Source organism: Pseudopodoces humilis, chromosome 2, assembly GCF_049639895.1.
Source record: "Pseudopodoces humilis isolate 2021_Gansu_Grassland_sample_001 chromosome 2, ASM4963989v1, whole genome shotgun sequence".
In the NCBI taxonomy this organism is placed as follows: Eukaryota; Metazoa; Chordata; class Aves; order Passeriformes; family Paridae; genus Pseudopodoces; species Pseudopodoces humilis.
Genome location: NC_142201.1, coordinates 8,071,646 through 8,087,064, shown reverse-complemented (window position 1 = coordinate 8,087,064; position 15,419 = coordinate 8,071,646). Strand labels below are relative to the sequence as shown.

Genomic DNA, 15,419 nt, shown 5'->3' with positions numbered 1-15,419 from the left:
TTTTATGCAAAAGCCTCCCCTATTTGCAAAGATGTTATTTTTATGTATCAGATGGAGCAGACATGTATAAATTATACTTATCACCTGCGTTTTTTCACTTCCACTTTCTCAGCAAGCTTTGTGCAGACAAACTCAAGCCTTTTTAAAGAAAGGGTTGAGTTTTCCCTTATTTTACCTAGACACATGTATAACTATGGACAAACTAAACAGCATCTGAAAACTCTGTTTTAAGTTTTCATCTCCAGCCAGACAGCCATGCACTTCTGAATTTTCTTAGTGATCTCTTCAGCACATAGAGAGCTCTCAGGTTCATTTATTTTCCCTTCAGAAGGGTTAACATGAAAACATTTTATGTTCTTCATTCAATGTATACAAAAACCTGATAATTTTCCCAATGTCTTTTGTTTCTCATTAATTTGACTAAGCCACATTTCACAACTTGACACAACTACTGTGCCCGGTTCTGGGCTCCTCAGTAGGAGCGAGACATGGAGCTCACAAAGCAGGTCCGGGGGGGAAGGGGGCAACAAGGATGACCGGGGGACAGGAACATTTCTCTTCGGAGGAAAGGCTGGGGGATTTGGGCCTGTTCAGCCTCGAGAGGAGACAGCTTACAGGGAATCTTACTAATGTGTATACCTACACCCAGGGGGTGCCAGGCTCCGATCGGTGTTAGGGAAATACACGACGAGCAGAAAAGGATGCTCAGGAAGTTGCACCTGAACAAGAGGAAGAAATTCTTTCCTGCGCCGTGACCGCGCGTGTTGTGGAGTCTCCCTCACTGGACAAATCCCAGAACCGGCTGGATACAATCCTGGGCCATGTGCCCTGGGATGGCCCTGCTACAGCAGGAAGGTGGGACCAGAATACCCGCGGCGGTCCCTTCCAGCCTGACCCATTCTGCGCTTCAGCGCTGCCATCAGTTTGGAAACCCAATCCCATCAACTCGGTAAATTAAATCCCACAGGACATACACGAGGCGTTTGTTGTCCCAGCAACGAGCAAACGTTTGAACACTACCGTGGGCCAAACCGCGGCACAAGCAAACCATTAATGCTCAGAATTAACCCTCCCCCGCGAGTGCCCGGCGCTGCCCCTTGCCCCGGCCGCTGGCGGGGCTGCCCCGTCCGGGCTCTGACGGCAGCGGACGCGTTCCTCCCCACACGCCGCAAGGCACCGGCCCGGCGCGGGGCCCGCAGCCGGAGGGAGCCGGGGGAGACCTGCGGGATGAGGCGGGCAGGGGCCGGCACAGGCAGAGAGGCACGCTCCCCTCGAGTGCCGGGAGGAGCGGCCGCACTCACCGGGCACGGGCAGCTCGGTCCCCGCGGCGGGCGCGGCCATGGCGGCCGGGAGGAGGCCGCGGGGGGGGGGCGGGGCCGCGGGCAGCGCCGCCTGGCGGCGGGCGGGGGCGGCAACGGGCCCGGCCCGGGCCTGAGGGCGCGGGGGGGGAAAGGGCTGGAGGAGGGTGCGGGATCGGAGCACGGATCACTGCTCTGGCCGGGGAAAGGGCTGGAGGAGGGTGCGGGATCGGAGCACGGATCACTGCTCTGGCCGGGGAAAGGGCTGGAGGAGGGTGCGGGATCGGAGCACGGATCACTGCTCTGGCCGGGGAAAGGGCTGGAGGAGGGTGCGGGATCGGAGCACGGATCGCTGCGCTGGAAATGATCTCTGGGATCACCGGGTACAACCTACGGGCAGCCCACCATGGCACTCGATGTCACTTCCAGTCGTTCCTTAAACACCTCCAGGGACGTGGCTCCAGCCCTCCCCGGGCGGCCGGCGGTGGGGCGGCACCGGGCCCTGAGCTCCCGGGGAAAGTTTCCCTGTAAAATTGACCCCAACAGTGCCCAGGTCGTGCCCCTGAGGACCCCGGGCTTCTTGCTGGCCAAATCAATACTGGACCCAGGACCGATGGTCTCCTTTTCTCTCTCTTCCGACCTTTTTGGTTTTCTTTCTTTTTCTTGCTACTAGGAGATAAGGAGCTCACTTATACCAGTTAACGTGCCACATGTACAATTTACTAATAAAACTTTGATTTTTTTTGGAGCCTCTGGCATTTGCCTTCCTTTTCAACCACGGACATCTGTAAATTTTGGCTGCTCCTTTCCTTCTTTCACAGGAGATTACCATGAAATTGGTCCATGTGGGAATGGGGCTCAGGCAGGCTCTGTACAGGGGTGTGGTGGATTGGCATTCACTGAACACCAGGTGCCCACCAATCCATCTCTATCCCTTCTCAGCTGGACAGAGGAGAGAAAATAAGGTAGGAAGCATAGGTTGAGAGAAGGCAGTTTATGCATACACAAAAGCAAAGCAAAAAAACAAATATTTTTTTTTCTATTCCTCCCCTTAGTAAGTGATGTGCAGCCAATTACCAGGAAGCAGGACTTAAGCACCTCATCTTCGCTCCAGAAGGCACATTTTGTAAAATAACAAATGCTCCCCCTTCCTCCTCCTTTCCTTAGCTTTTATCTCTGAGCCAGCCTCACATGATATCAAATATCCCTTTGGTTAATTTTGGTCAGCTGTCCTAGCTGTGTCCCCTCCCAAGATCTGGTCCACCCCCAACCTACTGATGGGTGGTGGGAAATTGGAGAGACAACGTTGGTGCTATGCCAGCGCTGCTCAGCAGTACCCAAAAAGATTGGTGTGGTATCAATACCTTTGTGGCTACCAATGCAGAGCCCAGCACTGTGAGGGCTGCTATGGGAAAATGAACTTCAGCTCAGCCAGGCCCGGTACAAAGTGTGACCTGACAAAGAGGCATTGGCATTGTCCCCTCCCTGTGAGACTGCAGGATGAGACTGGAGGCCTTGGTACCCCGACCACATTTGCTTTGTCTGCTGTCTTTTCTCCTGGATGTCACTATGGACACAAGCTCAGCCCCCAGGGTCCAGGCTTGAAGGTCGTGGGAGTCATTTGCCAGAGGACAACCAAGAGGAGAACCATGGCCTGGCTTTCTTCTCTTTCTTTTCTTCTCTTTCTTCTCTTTTTTCTCTTTCTTCTCTTTCTTCTCTTTCTTCTCTTTCTTCTCTTTCTTCTCTTTCGTCTCTTTCTTCTCTTTCTTCTCTCTTTCTTCTCTTTCTTCTCTTTCTTCTCTTTCTTCTCTTCTCTTTCTTCTCTCTTCTCTTTCTTCTCTTTCTTCTCTTTCTTCTCTTTCTTCTCTTTCTTCTCTTTCTTCTCTTTCTTCTCTTTCTTCTCTTTCTTCTCTTTCTTCTCTTTCTCCTCTTTCTTTCTTCTTTTCCATTCCCTTACTGTTAATTTCTCTTGGATTTTTACTTCTGTTTGACATTTCCCCTGGCAACTGATTAATTTCCCAAGCATCTCAGGGTTGGTTCAGCATGAGGGGTCCTGAACAATTCCCACCAGGAGCTATCACCCTGCACGGCTTTTTCACCGTCTACCTTTCCCAGGGAGTCAAACTTTTTCTCTTTTTGTTTTAATTATAAGTTCCTTGCATTGTAATTTCAATGTATCACCCTCTCTGACAGATATGCCATCACCTTGATTTACACTAGTGCATCTCTCCTTACAGGGAGGAGGAAATGAGAAAGTAATGGTCATATTTCAAAACCACCTACAGTGCAGGTGGCATAAAATCTTATCTGACAATTATATTTGAAGGTAGAGACTTTAATGAAATCACTTTAGTTCTTAGCGATTGACCTACTTCAGATTATCAGCAAGCAGTTTAGCCTAAGGAGGTAGGCAGGCTGCAATATTTCACTTTCTGGGCCTCACACTGTTTAACACTACCACAGCATAATTGAAAACTTGGTCCGAAAAAAAAAACAGACCAAAAAACCCAAAAAACCAAAACCAAACCAAACCAAAAAAACCCCCTAAAAACCCAGGAAAATGTAGATTTCTTTAATGCAGACTACTTCATCTTTGTCAGGGCCCCAAAAGCATGAATAAGTCTTTATGCCTTGCCCAGCTCCATACCCATGGGCCTCATTTTGGCTCAGCTCAGGGCTGACAGTCCCTGCCTGGGCTGTGCTAGAGCCCCCTGGCCACAGTCCCATCCCTAGGGGGGGCCACCTTGCTCATGCTGATCCTTCAAGTCTTCTTTTTTTCTATCAGCACGTGCTCCTGTACAAATATTTAACATGAAATAGCTATGAAATAGTATTGACACAGGTATGATATGACAGGATGAGCCCACACAGAAGAACACAAACTGTGAGTGGTGCAATAGGCCCTGGGAGAAATCTCTGTATCTGTAGGGTTTGACCAAAGAAAAGGTTCAGGGTCAGCCCCAGGCTGGCCCAGCTCTGTCTGGAACAACCAAAACAAATACCTTGGTTCTTGGTTTTCCCTCATTTGCACAGCAGCACAGCTCACTCTCTGCTTCCTACACCTTCCTTCCTCATAACTTTATTTGTGGGTTAAAAGAAGTCTTAATGCAAACAGAAGATGCTGTTGAATGGGAGGAATTTCACCAGCATTTCAAAACTAGCAGGGACCAGCAAGCAGCTGCTGCAACACTTTTGGTGAGCATATCCTTTAATTTTATCTGGTGTGTGGTGTTTGGTCAGAAAGCTGGAGTCAAAAGCAGCGGAATCCTGTGAAGGAGTGAGTGTTCTAGAGAAAGGCTCTGGGTGAGGGGTTTCCCTGCAATTTCAGTGTCCTTTTACCTCACCAGGAAGCAAGTTCTGGGACTTCAGGAGACTGCGGTATTATCTATTTCTAGTGTTTGTGGAATACCATTAATTTGTTCTGTGAGATTTAGCTGCAAAGTCAGGAAGGAATAGTTATTCATGAGGTCATTGTGTGCTGCAGGTACTGGAACCATTAGATATCTGAATAAAGTATAGGTAACCTTTCTGCATTTAGACATATATCCTGGCCATATTTGGGGAATATATTTGGGTGGGGAATACTCTCCTTGAAGCTGCAAGGTGAACCTGTGCCTCATTATTTTGTGTCTCTATATACCCTGGAGGCACGCAGGAAAAGCATGATGTGATGGGAGATTCAAAGTGAAGCAGGCAGACCTGCCTCTGTGACCTGGCTTTGGGTTCTTTCTGCACCCACACAACTGTGCCTGTCCCACCTGATTTCAGGAAAGTACCCATATGACAGCATTTCACTAAGCTGCCTCTCAGGTTTGTCACTTCTCCAAAATCAGGTTGAAATTTTAGAGGTGAAACTTAATTCCATATTTTCTCATGGTTTTAGGTCAGCTTCAACAAGAATAGAATTAACACTTGTTATATAACAAGTGATTAGTTCTATAAAACAATATGCATAAATTTTACATTCACAGGAATCCTAATATGCAGTAATTTTTGTTTATAATTTCTACATTACATCATATGAAAACCAAATGTTTTCCAAGTTCTATGATTTATTTGTTACAGTTTTAGAGTCCTAAAGGCTGGATGTTAATTCTTTTTTAGAAATTTTGGATTTTTACTGCAGCCAATCGTGAAATTTCTGCAGTTAACAGAGGTGATGGAAAAGCAGGTTTGGAAAACAACTGTAGTAAAGCTGGTTTTCTGAGGAAGAAATCTGATTTGTTAAGTTCCACACACAGCATTGTTACTTTTGGTGGTTTTTTTAACATTATAGCATAATGTTGGCATGAGCTATCACCACTGTCTGTGAGTATAACCAGCTAAGCACACTGTGTTTGATACTTCAGGATATCCTAGTGTCTGTGAGTCTGTGCTAATAGTCCAAAGTTATGCTGTCCCTGCTCAGAAAGGAAGAAGCCCAAACTGCTTGACCTTGCACTTCTGCCCATTACATTTTAACTTTGGTATGTTGTCTCATGCTCCTTCTCTGGAATGAATTTTTTTCCGTTTCTGCCCCTCTTTCAGATATGGATAACAGGGAAGGGAACAAATTTCTTGGAGGTCATAGCAATAAAACAGAATCTTCAAGGGGCCAGGAGCAGATCTCTAGTCCAACTTTCTTCTTGCAGCTTCTCAAACATCATATGAGAGCAGCTATGCCTTTGCTTAACCGTGTCTTGAAAATACTTAAGGATAGCAATTCCAAATCCTCTTCAGGTAGCCAATGTAAGTGCTTCAATATCTGCCAGTGCAGAAATCAGTGGTGAATATTTCTCAGTCCAATTCTCAGTCATGCCAGATGGTGAAACAAGACCTATGAACAGAAGCTGTTATTTGGCAAATTGAGATTAGATAATCTCTAAATCCCTGGAAGGAATTACAGGCTGAAATGAGAAAAACAAGGAGCAGCCCCAAAGCTGTTCTGGAAACAAGGAGGCAAAGGACAGTAGGGAGCAGCAAGCAATTGCATAGATTTTAAAGCAGGACAAGGTTAGTTTTTTCCCCACAAACAAGTTAAAAAAGCAAATCCCTGTTCTGAAAACTTAAAGTAATTAAAGAAGTCACAGTTATAAAACTATTTTCCTTCAGAATATACCAGTGAAAATTAAAGCCAATCCCGTGATTATAAACTAAGTGTCTTAGTATTCAAGAGTGGATTTCAGTAGCTTATCTTCGTGGGCTGTTTTTCATGGTGTGAAACTACCTGATCATGCCTATACACTTGCTTCTGTTTTCTTCTTCTCTCTGCTTCGAGCTGGGAATGTGCTTGAAAACGTCCAGCAGACAAACATTTGCTGTCTGCTCTGGGAGTCCACATGGCTTTGGGACCTTGTCACCTGCACAGGTCCCTTGTGAGGCACGGCAGAATTCCCCTCTGTGGTCCATGGCACACACTACAGTGGTCTGGAATTCCAGTTTCCAGCATGGAAAAGATGTTTCTGCCCTCTAAAGCGAAGCTCTGAAAGGGCTGAAACCCAAGCAGAGCAAGATCTTACAATGACATCTCACGACCAGCCTTCATAACTTCATCAAGGGCTGATTTAGCATGTGAACTTGGCAAAATGATGTGGTGAGGCTCTTTGGCTGGAGCTGCCATGGGTACAGATGGACACTAGGAAAGAAACAGAGCAGGTAAAGAAAGGCAGAAGAGAAAGGAGGACACAAAGAGCACTGAACTGAGAAGGTGGCACTCTGAAAACCAAAGTGGAATCTACTGAAAAGGAATGGGACAGAAACAAAGAATTTGGATAGTTCTGAAATGGCTTAAATCCAAGTGGAACAAGAGCCCTGAGGGACAGCCCTCTTCCCTGGCCTGCAGCTGCAGGAACCTCTGCCACCAGTCCCTGGTGTCCATCTGGCCAGTGGTTTGTGCCCTGTTCAGCCAGGGCTTTGCGGTGTGGGGCTCAGGCTGTCATGTGGGACCGTGTCCAAAACCTCATGGGGGGATATCTGGGAAAATTTCCCTGGCTGTGGATTTCAGGGCTTGGCAATTAGCAGGTGCTGCATCTGAGCCTAGTCTCAATGGTGAGCTAAAGGGAACTATAAAACACTAATACAATTGGAAATAGAAAAGTATTAGCTGCACTCAGTTCACTTCTTTACACTGTTTCGATCTCTATGTCATTAGATCAGTCTAAAAAGGTTGATTTTAAATAAAAATACATGATTTGCTCATACCCATCAAAACCTTAGCAAGAGTACAGTGTGGGCTGTGTAGTGCTAAGACAGGCTGTAAGTACAGAGCCAGAGAAAAGTAAGTACAGAGCTGCCACACTCCCTGTTAATCTTTTGCCTGTGAAACATTGGCTTGGACAAGACTTTTATTAAGATGCCTCATCTAAACTAGAGGAAATTTCATCATGTAACTTCTGAGGGTGATTATCAACATCCAGTTTCATGTAATTCTGAAGTCCTAAATCTGGATGGAGGACAGAATACACTGTATAAACACCACATGTCCAGAATGTCTTTTGTGTGGTACAGGCTGTTTTGTTGGGTTTTTATACCCTGTTCCCCAGTGTAATGAAGAGATTTCATACACAATTATAGAAATACCACATTTTGTGGGAGTGGGGCTGGAATGTGGCACCGACTCATGCACAAAGCATCGAGGAGGAAGAAACAGCACGGATATCCATTTCTGTTATTCTGTCCCCTGAAAGAGCAGCTTTAGGGTCTACAAGAAGTCATTTTACCAGGTTCTGAATGGTTTTATTTGACAGGCAGCATGCAGTTGTATGCGTCTCAGAAGGCAGAAGAAAATATATCTAATTACATTTTATAATACAGTTTGAAACATTATTACAGTGGCCATTGATAGAGCGCACAGTGGCTTGCTGTGTCTGTCTGACAGAAAGAGTTAGTTAAACTAATTAACACAGTCTATCAGGATGATCCAGCTGGGTCATGTGAGGGGAGTGGGAGAGATTTCAGGTGCTTGCTCACTGGCTTTAGCACATGTACAATTTAGCATTGAATGGCAAAATACACACATTTTTTGCTCTTTTGCCAAAGGTATGGGACACGAGCGCAAATGAATGCTCATCTGAAAGGTCGGGACCTCCTTACTCTGCAGAACTACACAGCTGATGAACTGAAGTATTTGCTGTGGATGGCATCAGATTTGAAACAAAGGATAAAGCACAGAGGAGAGGTAAAATGGTTTATCTGTTATTTAGGTCCCTCAGATGTTGAAATAAATACTGTTCTGAAGAGTATTGTGAGAAAGCCTTTCAGCTGTCTTGTCCTAAACAAAATCTCAGGAGCTCTTAAGTACTGTAAATCATGTGCTACAAATCAAAGAGCCTTCCTGTGAAGTTTGCAGAGATATTCTTTAAACACTTCAGAGGACTTTGTGAGTGGAAAGGTTAAACAGGTTTGTGCAGCTAACTCCCTGTTGTCTGCTAACCTCATCCATCCACACACAGCATACATGCAGCACTAAATGTAGGAAACAGAAGACACTTCCCTTCATGGGATTAAATTAGTATCTGAGTTTTCCTTAATGCTGGCTCAAATTGAGTGCCAAAATGCAGTTGCTTTTGGGCCTAGGATTCCTTCTTTGCCTTTAACATTTCCACAGCTAATAAATTTCTTGAAGGGCAGGAGAATAAAACCACAGATAAAAAAATCCACTTTTGCAACTTTTTTAATGGTGAATTAAAATGTGCAACAAGTATTTCATACTTTAAACTGTATAATGATTATAAAATTGAAATGCCTTAATTTTTCATGTTTCAGTATTTGCCTTTGATGCAAGGCAAATCTTTGGCCATGATTTTTGAGAAGAGAAGCACAAGAACAAGATTATCTGCAGAAACAGGTAGGTCTGAGCCCAGTAAGGCTTCATGTGAAATTGTATACATTGAGTATCTACTAAGAAACACTGCATAATTGTGCATTTAGCAATTGCTACTCAGGAGAAACCTAAACTTTGAAATCAAAAATTAGAAAAGAATGGTGGCTACTTGTGTTTCACCTTGCATTATTGATTCCACAAGCACATGGCTTTGATCACTGAAATTTTGTCAAAATCTTGCAAAACACAGTAGATCAGAAATAAAGTAACAGGCAGAAGTAAGCATTTCTGGTCTAAGCTCCTAGTTGTACTGGCAAGATATACATTTCCTAACATCTACTTCAGTAAGCATCACAAATTTAATTTTGTGCTAGCTCTAATAAATATTTTCCTAATGTAATATGCATTTCCATTGTTACATTTCAAAGTATGTGTTTAGACTGGAAATCACAGTAATGCCTTTATATAAATTCAGGCAAAAAATTAATATGATTACCTACAGGGGAAGATAACTTGATGAAAACTCAAGGGTATTAGCCTAATAATATCAGGCACTGGAACATTTTTCTTTTAGGTTACAGTCCTGCCAACACTGAAACATGTACATATGGTATCTTTCTTTACATGGTAGTTGTTCTGAATTCAGTGGCACTGCTGAAATAAATCATTCATCATTCATAACATTCACAGCATTCATAGCAAGAAATAACTCTGAAATGGTGATGCATCAAGGAAGTTCTTCTCTCATTTAAATTGACCCAGCATCCCTCACTTTCCCCTAGTGAAGGAACAGGAAACCTGTTGAGTATTTACATTTCTTTACAAGCTGTAAGAGAGAAGGTAAAAATAATGGAAGGAAAAAGCAGATACGTAAACTTCAAGCATTTCTGAATTTGCCTTGGTATTGTCTGGCACAGCCATTTCCCTGCTGATCCTGCTCTTTAATCAGACTTGCTGCTTTCTGTTTTCTTCAGATAATGAGAACTTACTACTGTGCATTCCCTCTCTGTGAAGACCACCCACCTTTTAATTCCTGAGTTTTTAGTCCAGTTTCTTGTTGCCTGCCATCCTGGTATATGGCCAGGTAATGAATTCTCTGGATCTGTTTATCCTTCATTCTTCTGTATTCTGAGGGAAACATTGCTTAGTCCTTGGCTTTTGAAGGCTTACGGAAGGGGGAAGCTCAAGAAAGTTCAAATGAATTAAGTTAAGGAAGGGAGTTAATGCACATAAATTCATCCAAGAAAGAATTAAGCTTCAGTGAAATAAAACAAATTTATTTCTGAGTGAGAGCTTCCACAAGGGAGTTTAATGCAATTTAGCTTCTTTGCATTAACTTCACACCTTCAGTTAATTGGTCTTAAGTCTGTTAAGCCTAAGACTTTGCTTCAAAGGCAGACTGAAGTTCTTTCTGTCCACAAAAATTCTATACATTTCAGCTGCTTTTTTAATATGAATAACTCCCTCCCAGAATTTCTAACTCAAAACAAATGTGGGGCCACATATGTTCCTTTTAGCTAAACAAGATAATTTAATACAAATTTTCTAATGTGTAGTGAAAGTGGACAATTGCAGTGGACTCACTGAAGTGTTTATTTATAAAGTTCCTGAGACATCTCAAATAGCAAGAGCTATTCCCAAGAGCTGACCCTTCAATAACTTGAGAGCGGTCACTTGTAGGGCAAGGTCCTGGGGATGAGATTAATCTAAGCAAACTTTGCAACTCTCAGAAACAGCTAAATCAGTGGATTTCATTACAGAGTAGAGACTTGGAAAGCACTGATTACAAAATCTTCTCTGTGCAGTGTCTAGGAGTTTGTTGGGACATATTAACACCATGGGAGTCTTTTCAGAATTCCTACTGTCCCTGTGCCTATAAAGAACAACATTATTGAAAAAGAAATAAGCAGAATGGTTGAAGTTGGAAGTAATCTCCGAAGGTCATCTTCTCCAATCCCCTGCTCAAGCAGGGTCTTCTAGATCCAGTTGTCCAGGACCATGTCCAGAAGCCTTTTGAATATCTCCAAGGATGAAGATTCCACAATCTTCTGTGGCAACCTATGCCATTGTTCACTCAGCTTTTCAGTAAATAGAATTTCCTATTCAGAGGGATCTTCCCAGTTTGTTCTCATTGCACTGCTGAAAAACACCTAGTTCTGTCTTTGCCTCATCCCTTCAGGTGTTTATATACACTAGCAATATCCCCCTGAGCCTTCTGTTCTCTAGGCTGTGCTGTCCCAGCCCTCTCAGCTTTTCTTCTCACAGAAATATGCTTCAGTCCTTCAGCCATCTTTGTGACCCTTTCTTAACATTGACATACCAGCTGTGTCCATGTTTCTCTTACTGAGGATCCCAAATTCAGACTCTTTGAGGTTTGGTCTCACCAGTGCTGTATGAAGAGGAAGGTTCACCTCCCTCCACCTCTTGGCAGCATTTGTCTGGTGCAGTCCAGGACACCATTCACCACCCTTGCTGGAAAGGTACACACACTGCTGGATCATGTTAAATTTGCTGTCCACCAGGACTCCCAAGTCCTTCTCTGCCAAGCTGCTTCCCAGCTGAGAGGCTCCCATCATGTCCCTGTGCATGGGGCTGTTCTTCCTCAGGTGCAGGACTTCACATCTCTCCTTGCTGAACTTCATGGGGCTGCTGTCAGACCATTTTTCCAGCCTGCCAGGATCCCTCTGGACAGCAGCATGACCCTGTGATGTACCAGCCATTCCTCCCAGTTTTGTGTCTTCAGCAGACTTGTTGAAACCACACTCAGTCATCGAGGCCCTTAACACAGGTGTTAAACGGGACTGGACAAAAAGGACCCCTAAGGTACCACAGGTCACTGGTCTCCAACTGGACTTCGTGGTCACCACTCTCAGGCCTGGCCATGTGGACAGCTCTGAACCCATCCCACACTCTGCTCATCCAGCCCAGGCATCCAGGGCTTGGCTAGGAGGATCTCATGGGAGAGACACTGTCAGTGGACACAATGAAGTCCAGGCAGACAAAACCCACCGCCCTCCCCTCATCTACCAGGCCAGTTATAGAATCATAGAGGCTGATCAAGGTGCTCAAGCATGACTTCCTGTGGGTGAAGCCATGCCAACTAGTCCTGATGATTTTCTTGACCTTAATGTGCCTAGAAATGGTTTCCAGGATTAACTGCTTCATCACTTTCCCATGGATCAAGGTGAGGCAGCTTAGTCTGTATTCTCTGGGTCCTCCTTCTTGCCCTTATTTAACTTAGGGGTGACATTTTTGCATTTCTCCCAGTTGTCCAGATCAATTGAAGATTATCAAAACATTAGTTTATGACTCATTGTAATAGATCAGTTGATATTTAAGGTTTTCCAACATCCTGTTTTATTCTAATGACATTGCAACTGTACTGAATAATGTATGGTTCCTTGAGGTATAACTCATTGCCTCTTTAATCTTGTTCTAATGCGTATTTCTGAAATCCATATAATTTTACCATTTCTAAGATGAGTAGTGATGTTGTAAGTTTAATGCAGAACTAGAAGTAACTTCCACAGAGTAGTGGCAAAGTAAATCCAGTCTGTGAGCCTAGTAGATTTATTTCTATCACTGGCTATTTAATTGGAAAATGTGACATATCTGCTATTACACTGGAAAATGTCACCTCTTCACAGTCAGAATCCCATACCCATTCTGCATAAAATCTTGTGTACTTTTTGAAAACAGAACTATTCACATGGTCATACATTACTTGTAAAATGAACATCCTCAGGCATGGCACAAAGGTGAATGCTCTGTTTTTGTTATAGCTTTGGTGTAAAATATTCTGATTGTCACTGTTGCTCTTAGAATATACAGCTGCAGTTATGTTTTAGTGAGTGAGTCATAAATAAATCCAGCCATTTCACAAATACTGAATGCAGACAGGCTGGAAATGGAGAGAAAGCAGCGCAGCTGGAAAGCTCAGCCTCCCTTCTTTTGTTGTGCACTGGAATATACAAGATCTTAACAGCCTTACAGGGGTTCAGAGCCACTGGCTTTAGTGGAATTACTTCCAACTCACTCCTCCTACACAGTGGGGTGAGAGGAACATGATAGCCATGCCTGAAGACTGCTACACAGAGTCACAGAAATAATTGCATCATAGGATACGAACTAATGTAGTGGGGATGGTATTACATGGCACAGGTACAGGGTCTGTTTTCTGTTGGAGTGGCTAAGTATTATTTAGCTTGGCCCCTTTACAGAGGGCCAAAATGCACTCTTGGTTTACTCTCCACTTGAAAGGGTACCTTAAAAATAACTTTTAAAAATTGCTTATCAGTTTTTAGTTTCTGCTTTAGGAATATTCTGTAATTGCTGCCTAGGAGAGTTCTTTGTTATCAATCTAAATGGAAAAATACTTTCTATTTTGTACATCTGGGCAGGCAATGAGGAAATTAATAAATGCAAATCCATATGTCTTGAAATTCTGAAAAAGATCCTTCTTTTTTTGAGAAGATGTCTGTGTGTGTCTCCTGGCGACAGCCCCAGAACTGTGTAGCCAACCTGTGAACTACAGTATTCCTTTTGGCCTCTTTGCCCCACGTAGCAGGGACAGCCTGGGATGAAGATTTCACTCATGTCCTGTCTGAAAGAGTCTGAATAAATGGGGTCAATAATGTGCCACAGCATGAGGTGTGAAAATGTATTTTGAAAACTAACAGTAGTGAGAAGTGTGGACATGAAGCAATAATCTATTCTGGATTTGCAGTATGAAAATTTAGTAGTTTGTTGATTCATATAAATATTTAGCATGTGGCTTTGGATATGACCAGGTTGTGACAACAAAGAGGATTAGATCTCCCAGTTTAACACAGCACTCCAGTGTTTATTTGCTGAATTGGTGCCTGCATACCTTCAAAAGTCATCATTTTTTTTCTTTCTACTGGTAGTCTGGATGAAAGAATCTGAAACGATTCTGTCTCTGCAACTATATACAAAGCTAGAGCATAGAGCTCCTGTATTTCCAGATGGAAAGTTTTCAATGGAAATATGTTCCCAAGCCCTGCACAGATGGCCGGTTCATGAGCAGAAAGCCCAACACATCAGGGCTCTGCTATGTACACAGACTCCAGGTGGCAGCTCTGACTGGGCTGCCTGACGTCTGGCAATTCTGAATAAATGTTCAGATTCCCATTTTTTACCTGGGTATCATTTATAGAAAACAGAACATGTCCATTTGAGCCTGCCTGGATTGTGAGTCATGTACCAAAATGTATGCATTTAGAATCCTAAAATGCAGAGCTGCTGTATTGTGTGGAACTTGCAGGAGTAAATCACTGACATAATTATATATGACTCAAAAAAAATACATAAGAATTTGGGAAGGAAAAATTACTGCCAACAACAGTTCATCCTTGAGGTCTTGACTTAAAAATTTGCACTTAATAAACAGGCTGTAATGTGTAGTTTGCATACACAGTCCTCTAAATACAGTGCTTGTGTCTGAGCTGCAGAGGGGAGGTGAAAAAAGCAGTAGTAGAATAAATGGTCCTTCATTCTTAGAAGTCTTCAGTGTCTGACTTGCAATATTGTTGCAATTTGGAGCAATCCTTAAAGAAAACAACAAGCAATTAAAAAGAGCCCATTCAATAAAATGAGTGGACACTGGCTGGGGGAGCAGAAATTTGCCTTTCATCAGGGCCCTGGAGCATCATTACTTTTAATCTGACATTTAAGGAAATTGAGGCATCCAAAGACAATGATTTGCCAGTATTGTTTTTTATCTATTGTATTTTAAACTCCAGAGGCTGTCTGAACTGATGTAAAGCAGAAGACCCCACCTCAACCCTGCTGCTGGCAGGAAAAGGTGGTTAATAATGGTTGCTCTGTGTAAGGAGCCCAGCTGTGGGGCCCAGACCTGCTGCCTGTACCTGTTGGTTTTATCTGTGAAAGGTTTCAGTGTTCAGTCCCGGTTTAATCCTCTTTAAAAAAGTAGCTGTGGGACAAAGTTTGTAATGTATGACAGACCTGTACAACCACTGTGCTAAAGCTGCAGTGCTGAATCTGTCAGCAGTGCCATCTAATGGATGCAGCCAGCCTGAGCAGCTTTTGACCTTTTCTTCTAGTTTTAATTTCCTTTTCCACTTTTTTTTTTCCTCTTTTTTCCTCTTTCTTTTTAATTTTTTTTTTTTCTCTAACAGCATGAAATTCATCAGCATCTCCAACACTTCACAGTTTGGCAAAAAAAGTGGGGGTCTCTACTTTTCTGTGCTATGTGCAGCCTTTCTCTTCCTGGCAATATAAATATAAAGATGGGCTTCTTTCTAGATTTTTGTCACAATAAAAGACTCACAGCCCACAGT

At 43.4% G+C, this 15,419-nt stretch overlaps 2 protein-coding genes across 2 annotated transcripts in view; one reads left to right on the top strand and one right to left on the bottom strand.

The window, feature by feature from the left end:
• Positions 1-1,380, bottom strand: part of RPGR (retinitis pigmentosa GTPase regulator) — a 37,594-nt gene extending 36,214 nt beyond the window's left edge. Inside the window, exon 1 of the mRNA XM_088052050.1 lies at positions 1,302-1,380. Within this exon, the coding sequence (XP_087908176.1) occupies positions 1,302-1,341 (40 nt within the window). The 5' untranslated portion in view covers positions 1,342-1,380. The remainder of the gene's footprint in view (positions 1-1,301) is intronic.
• Positions 1,381-4,416: 3,036 nt separating this feature from the next.
• Positions 4,417-15,419, top strand: part of OTC (ornithine transcarbamylase) — a 28,386-nt gene continuing 17,383 nt past the window's right edge. Inside the window, exons 1-3 of the mRNA XM_005516723.3 lie at positions 4,417-4,493; positions 8,316-8,454; positions 9,042-9,123. Coding sequence (XP_005516780.1) covers positions 4,417-4,493; positions 8,316-8,454; positions 9,042-9,123 — 298 coding nt within the window. The remainder of the gene's footprint in view (positions 4,494-8,315; positions 8,455-9,041; positions 9,124-15,419) is intronic.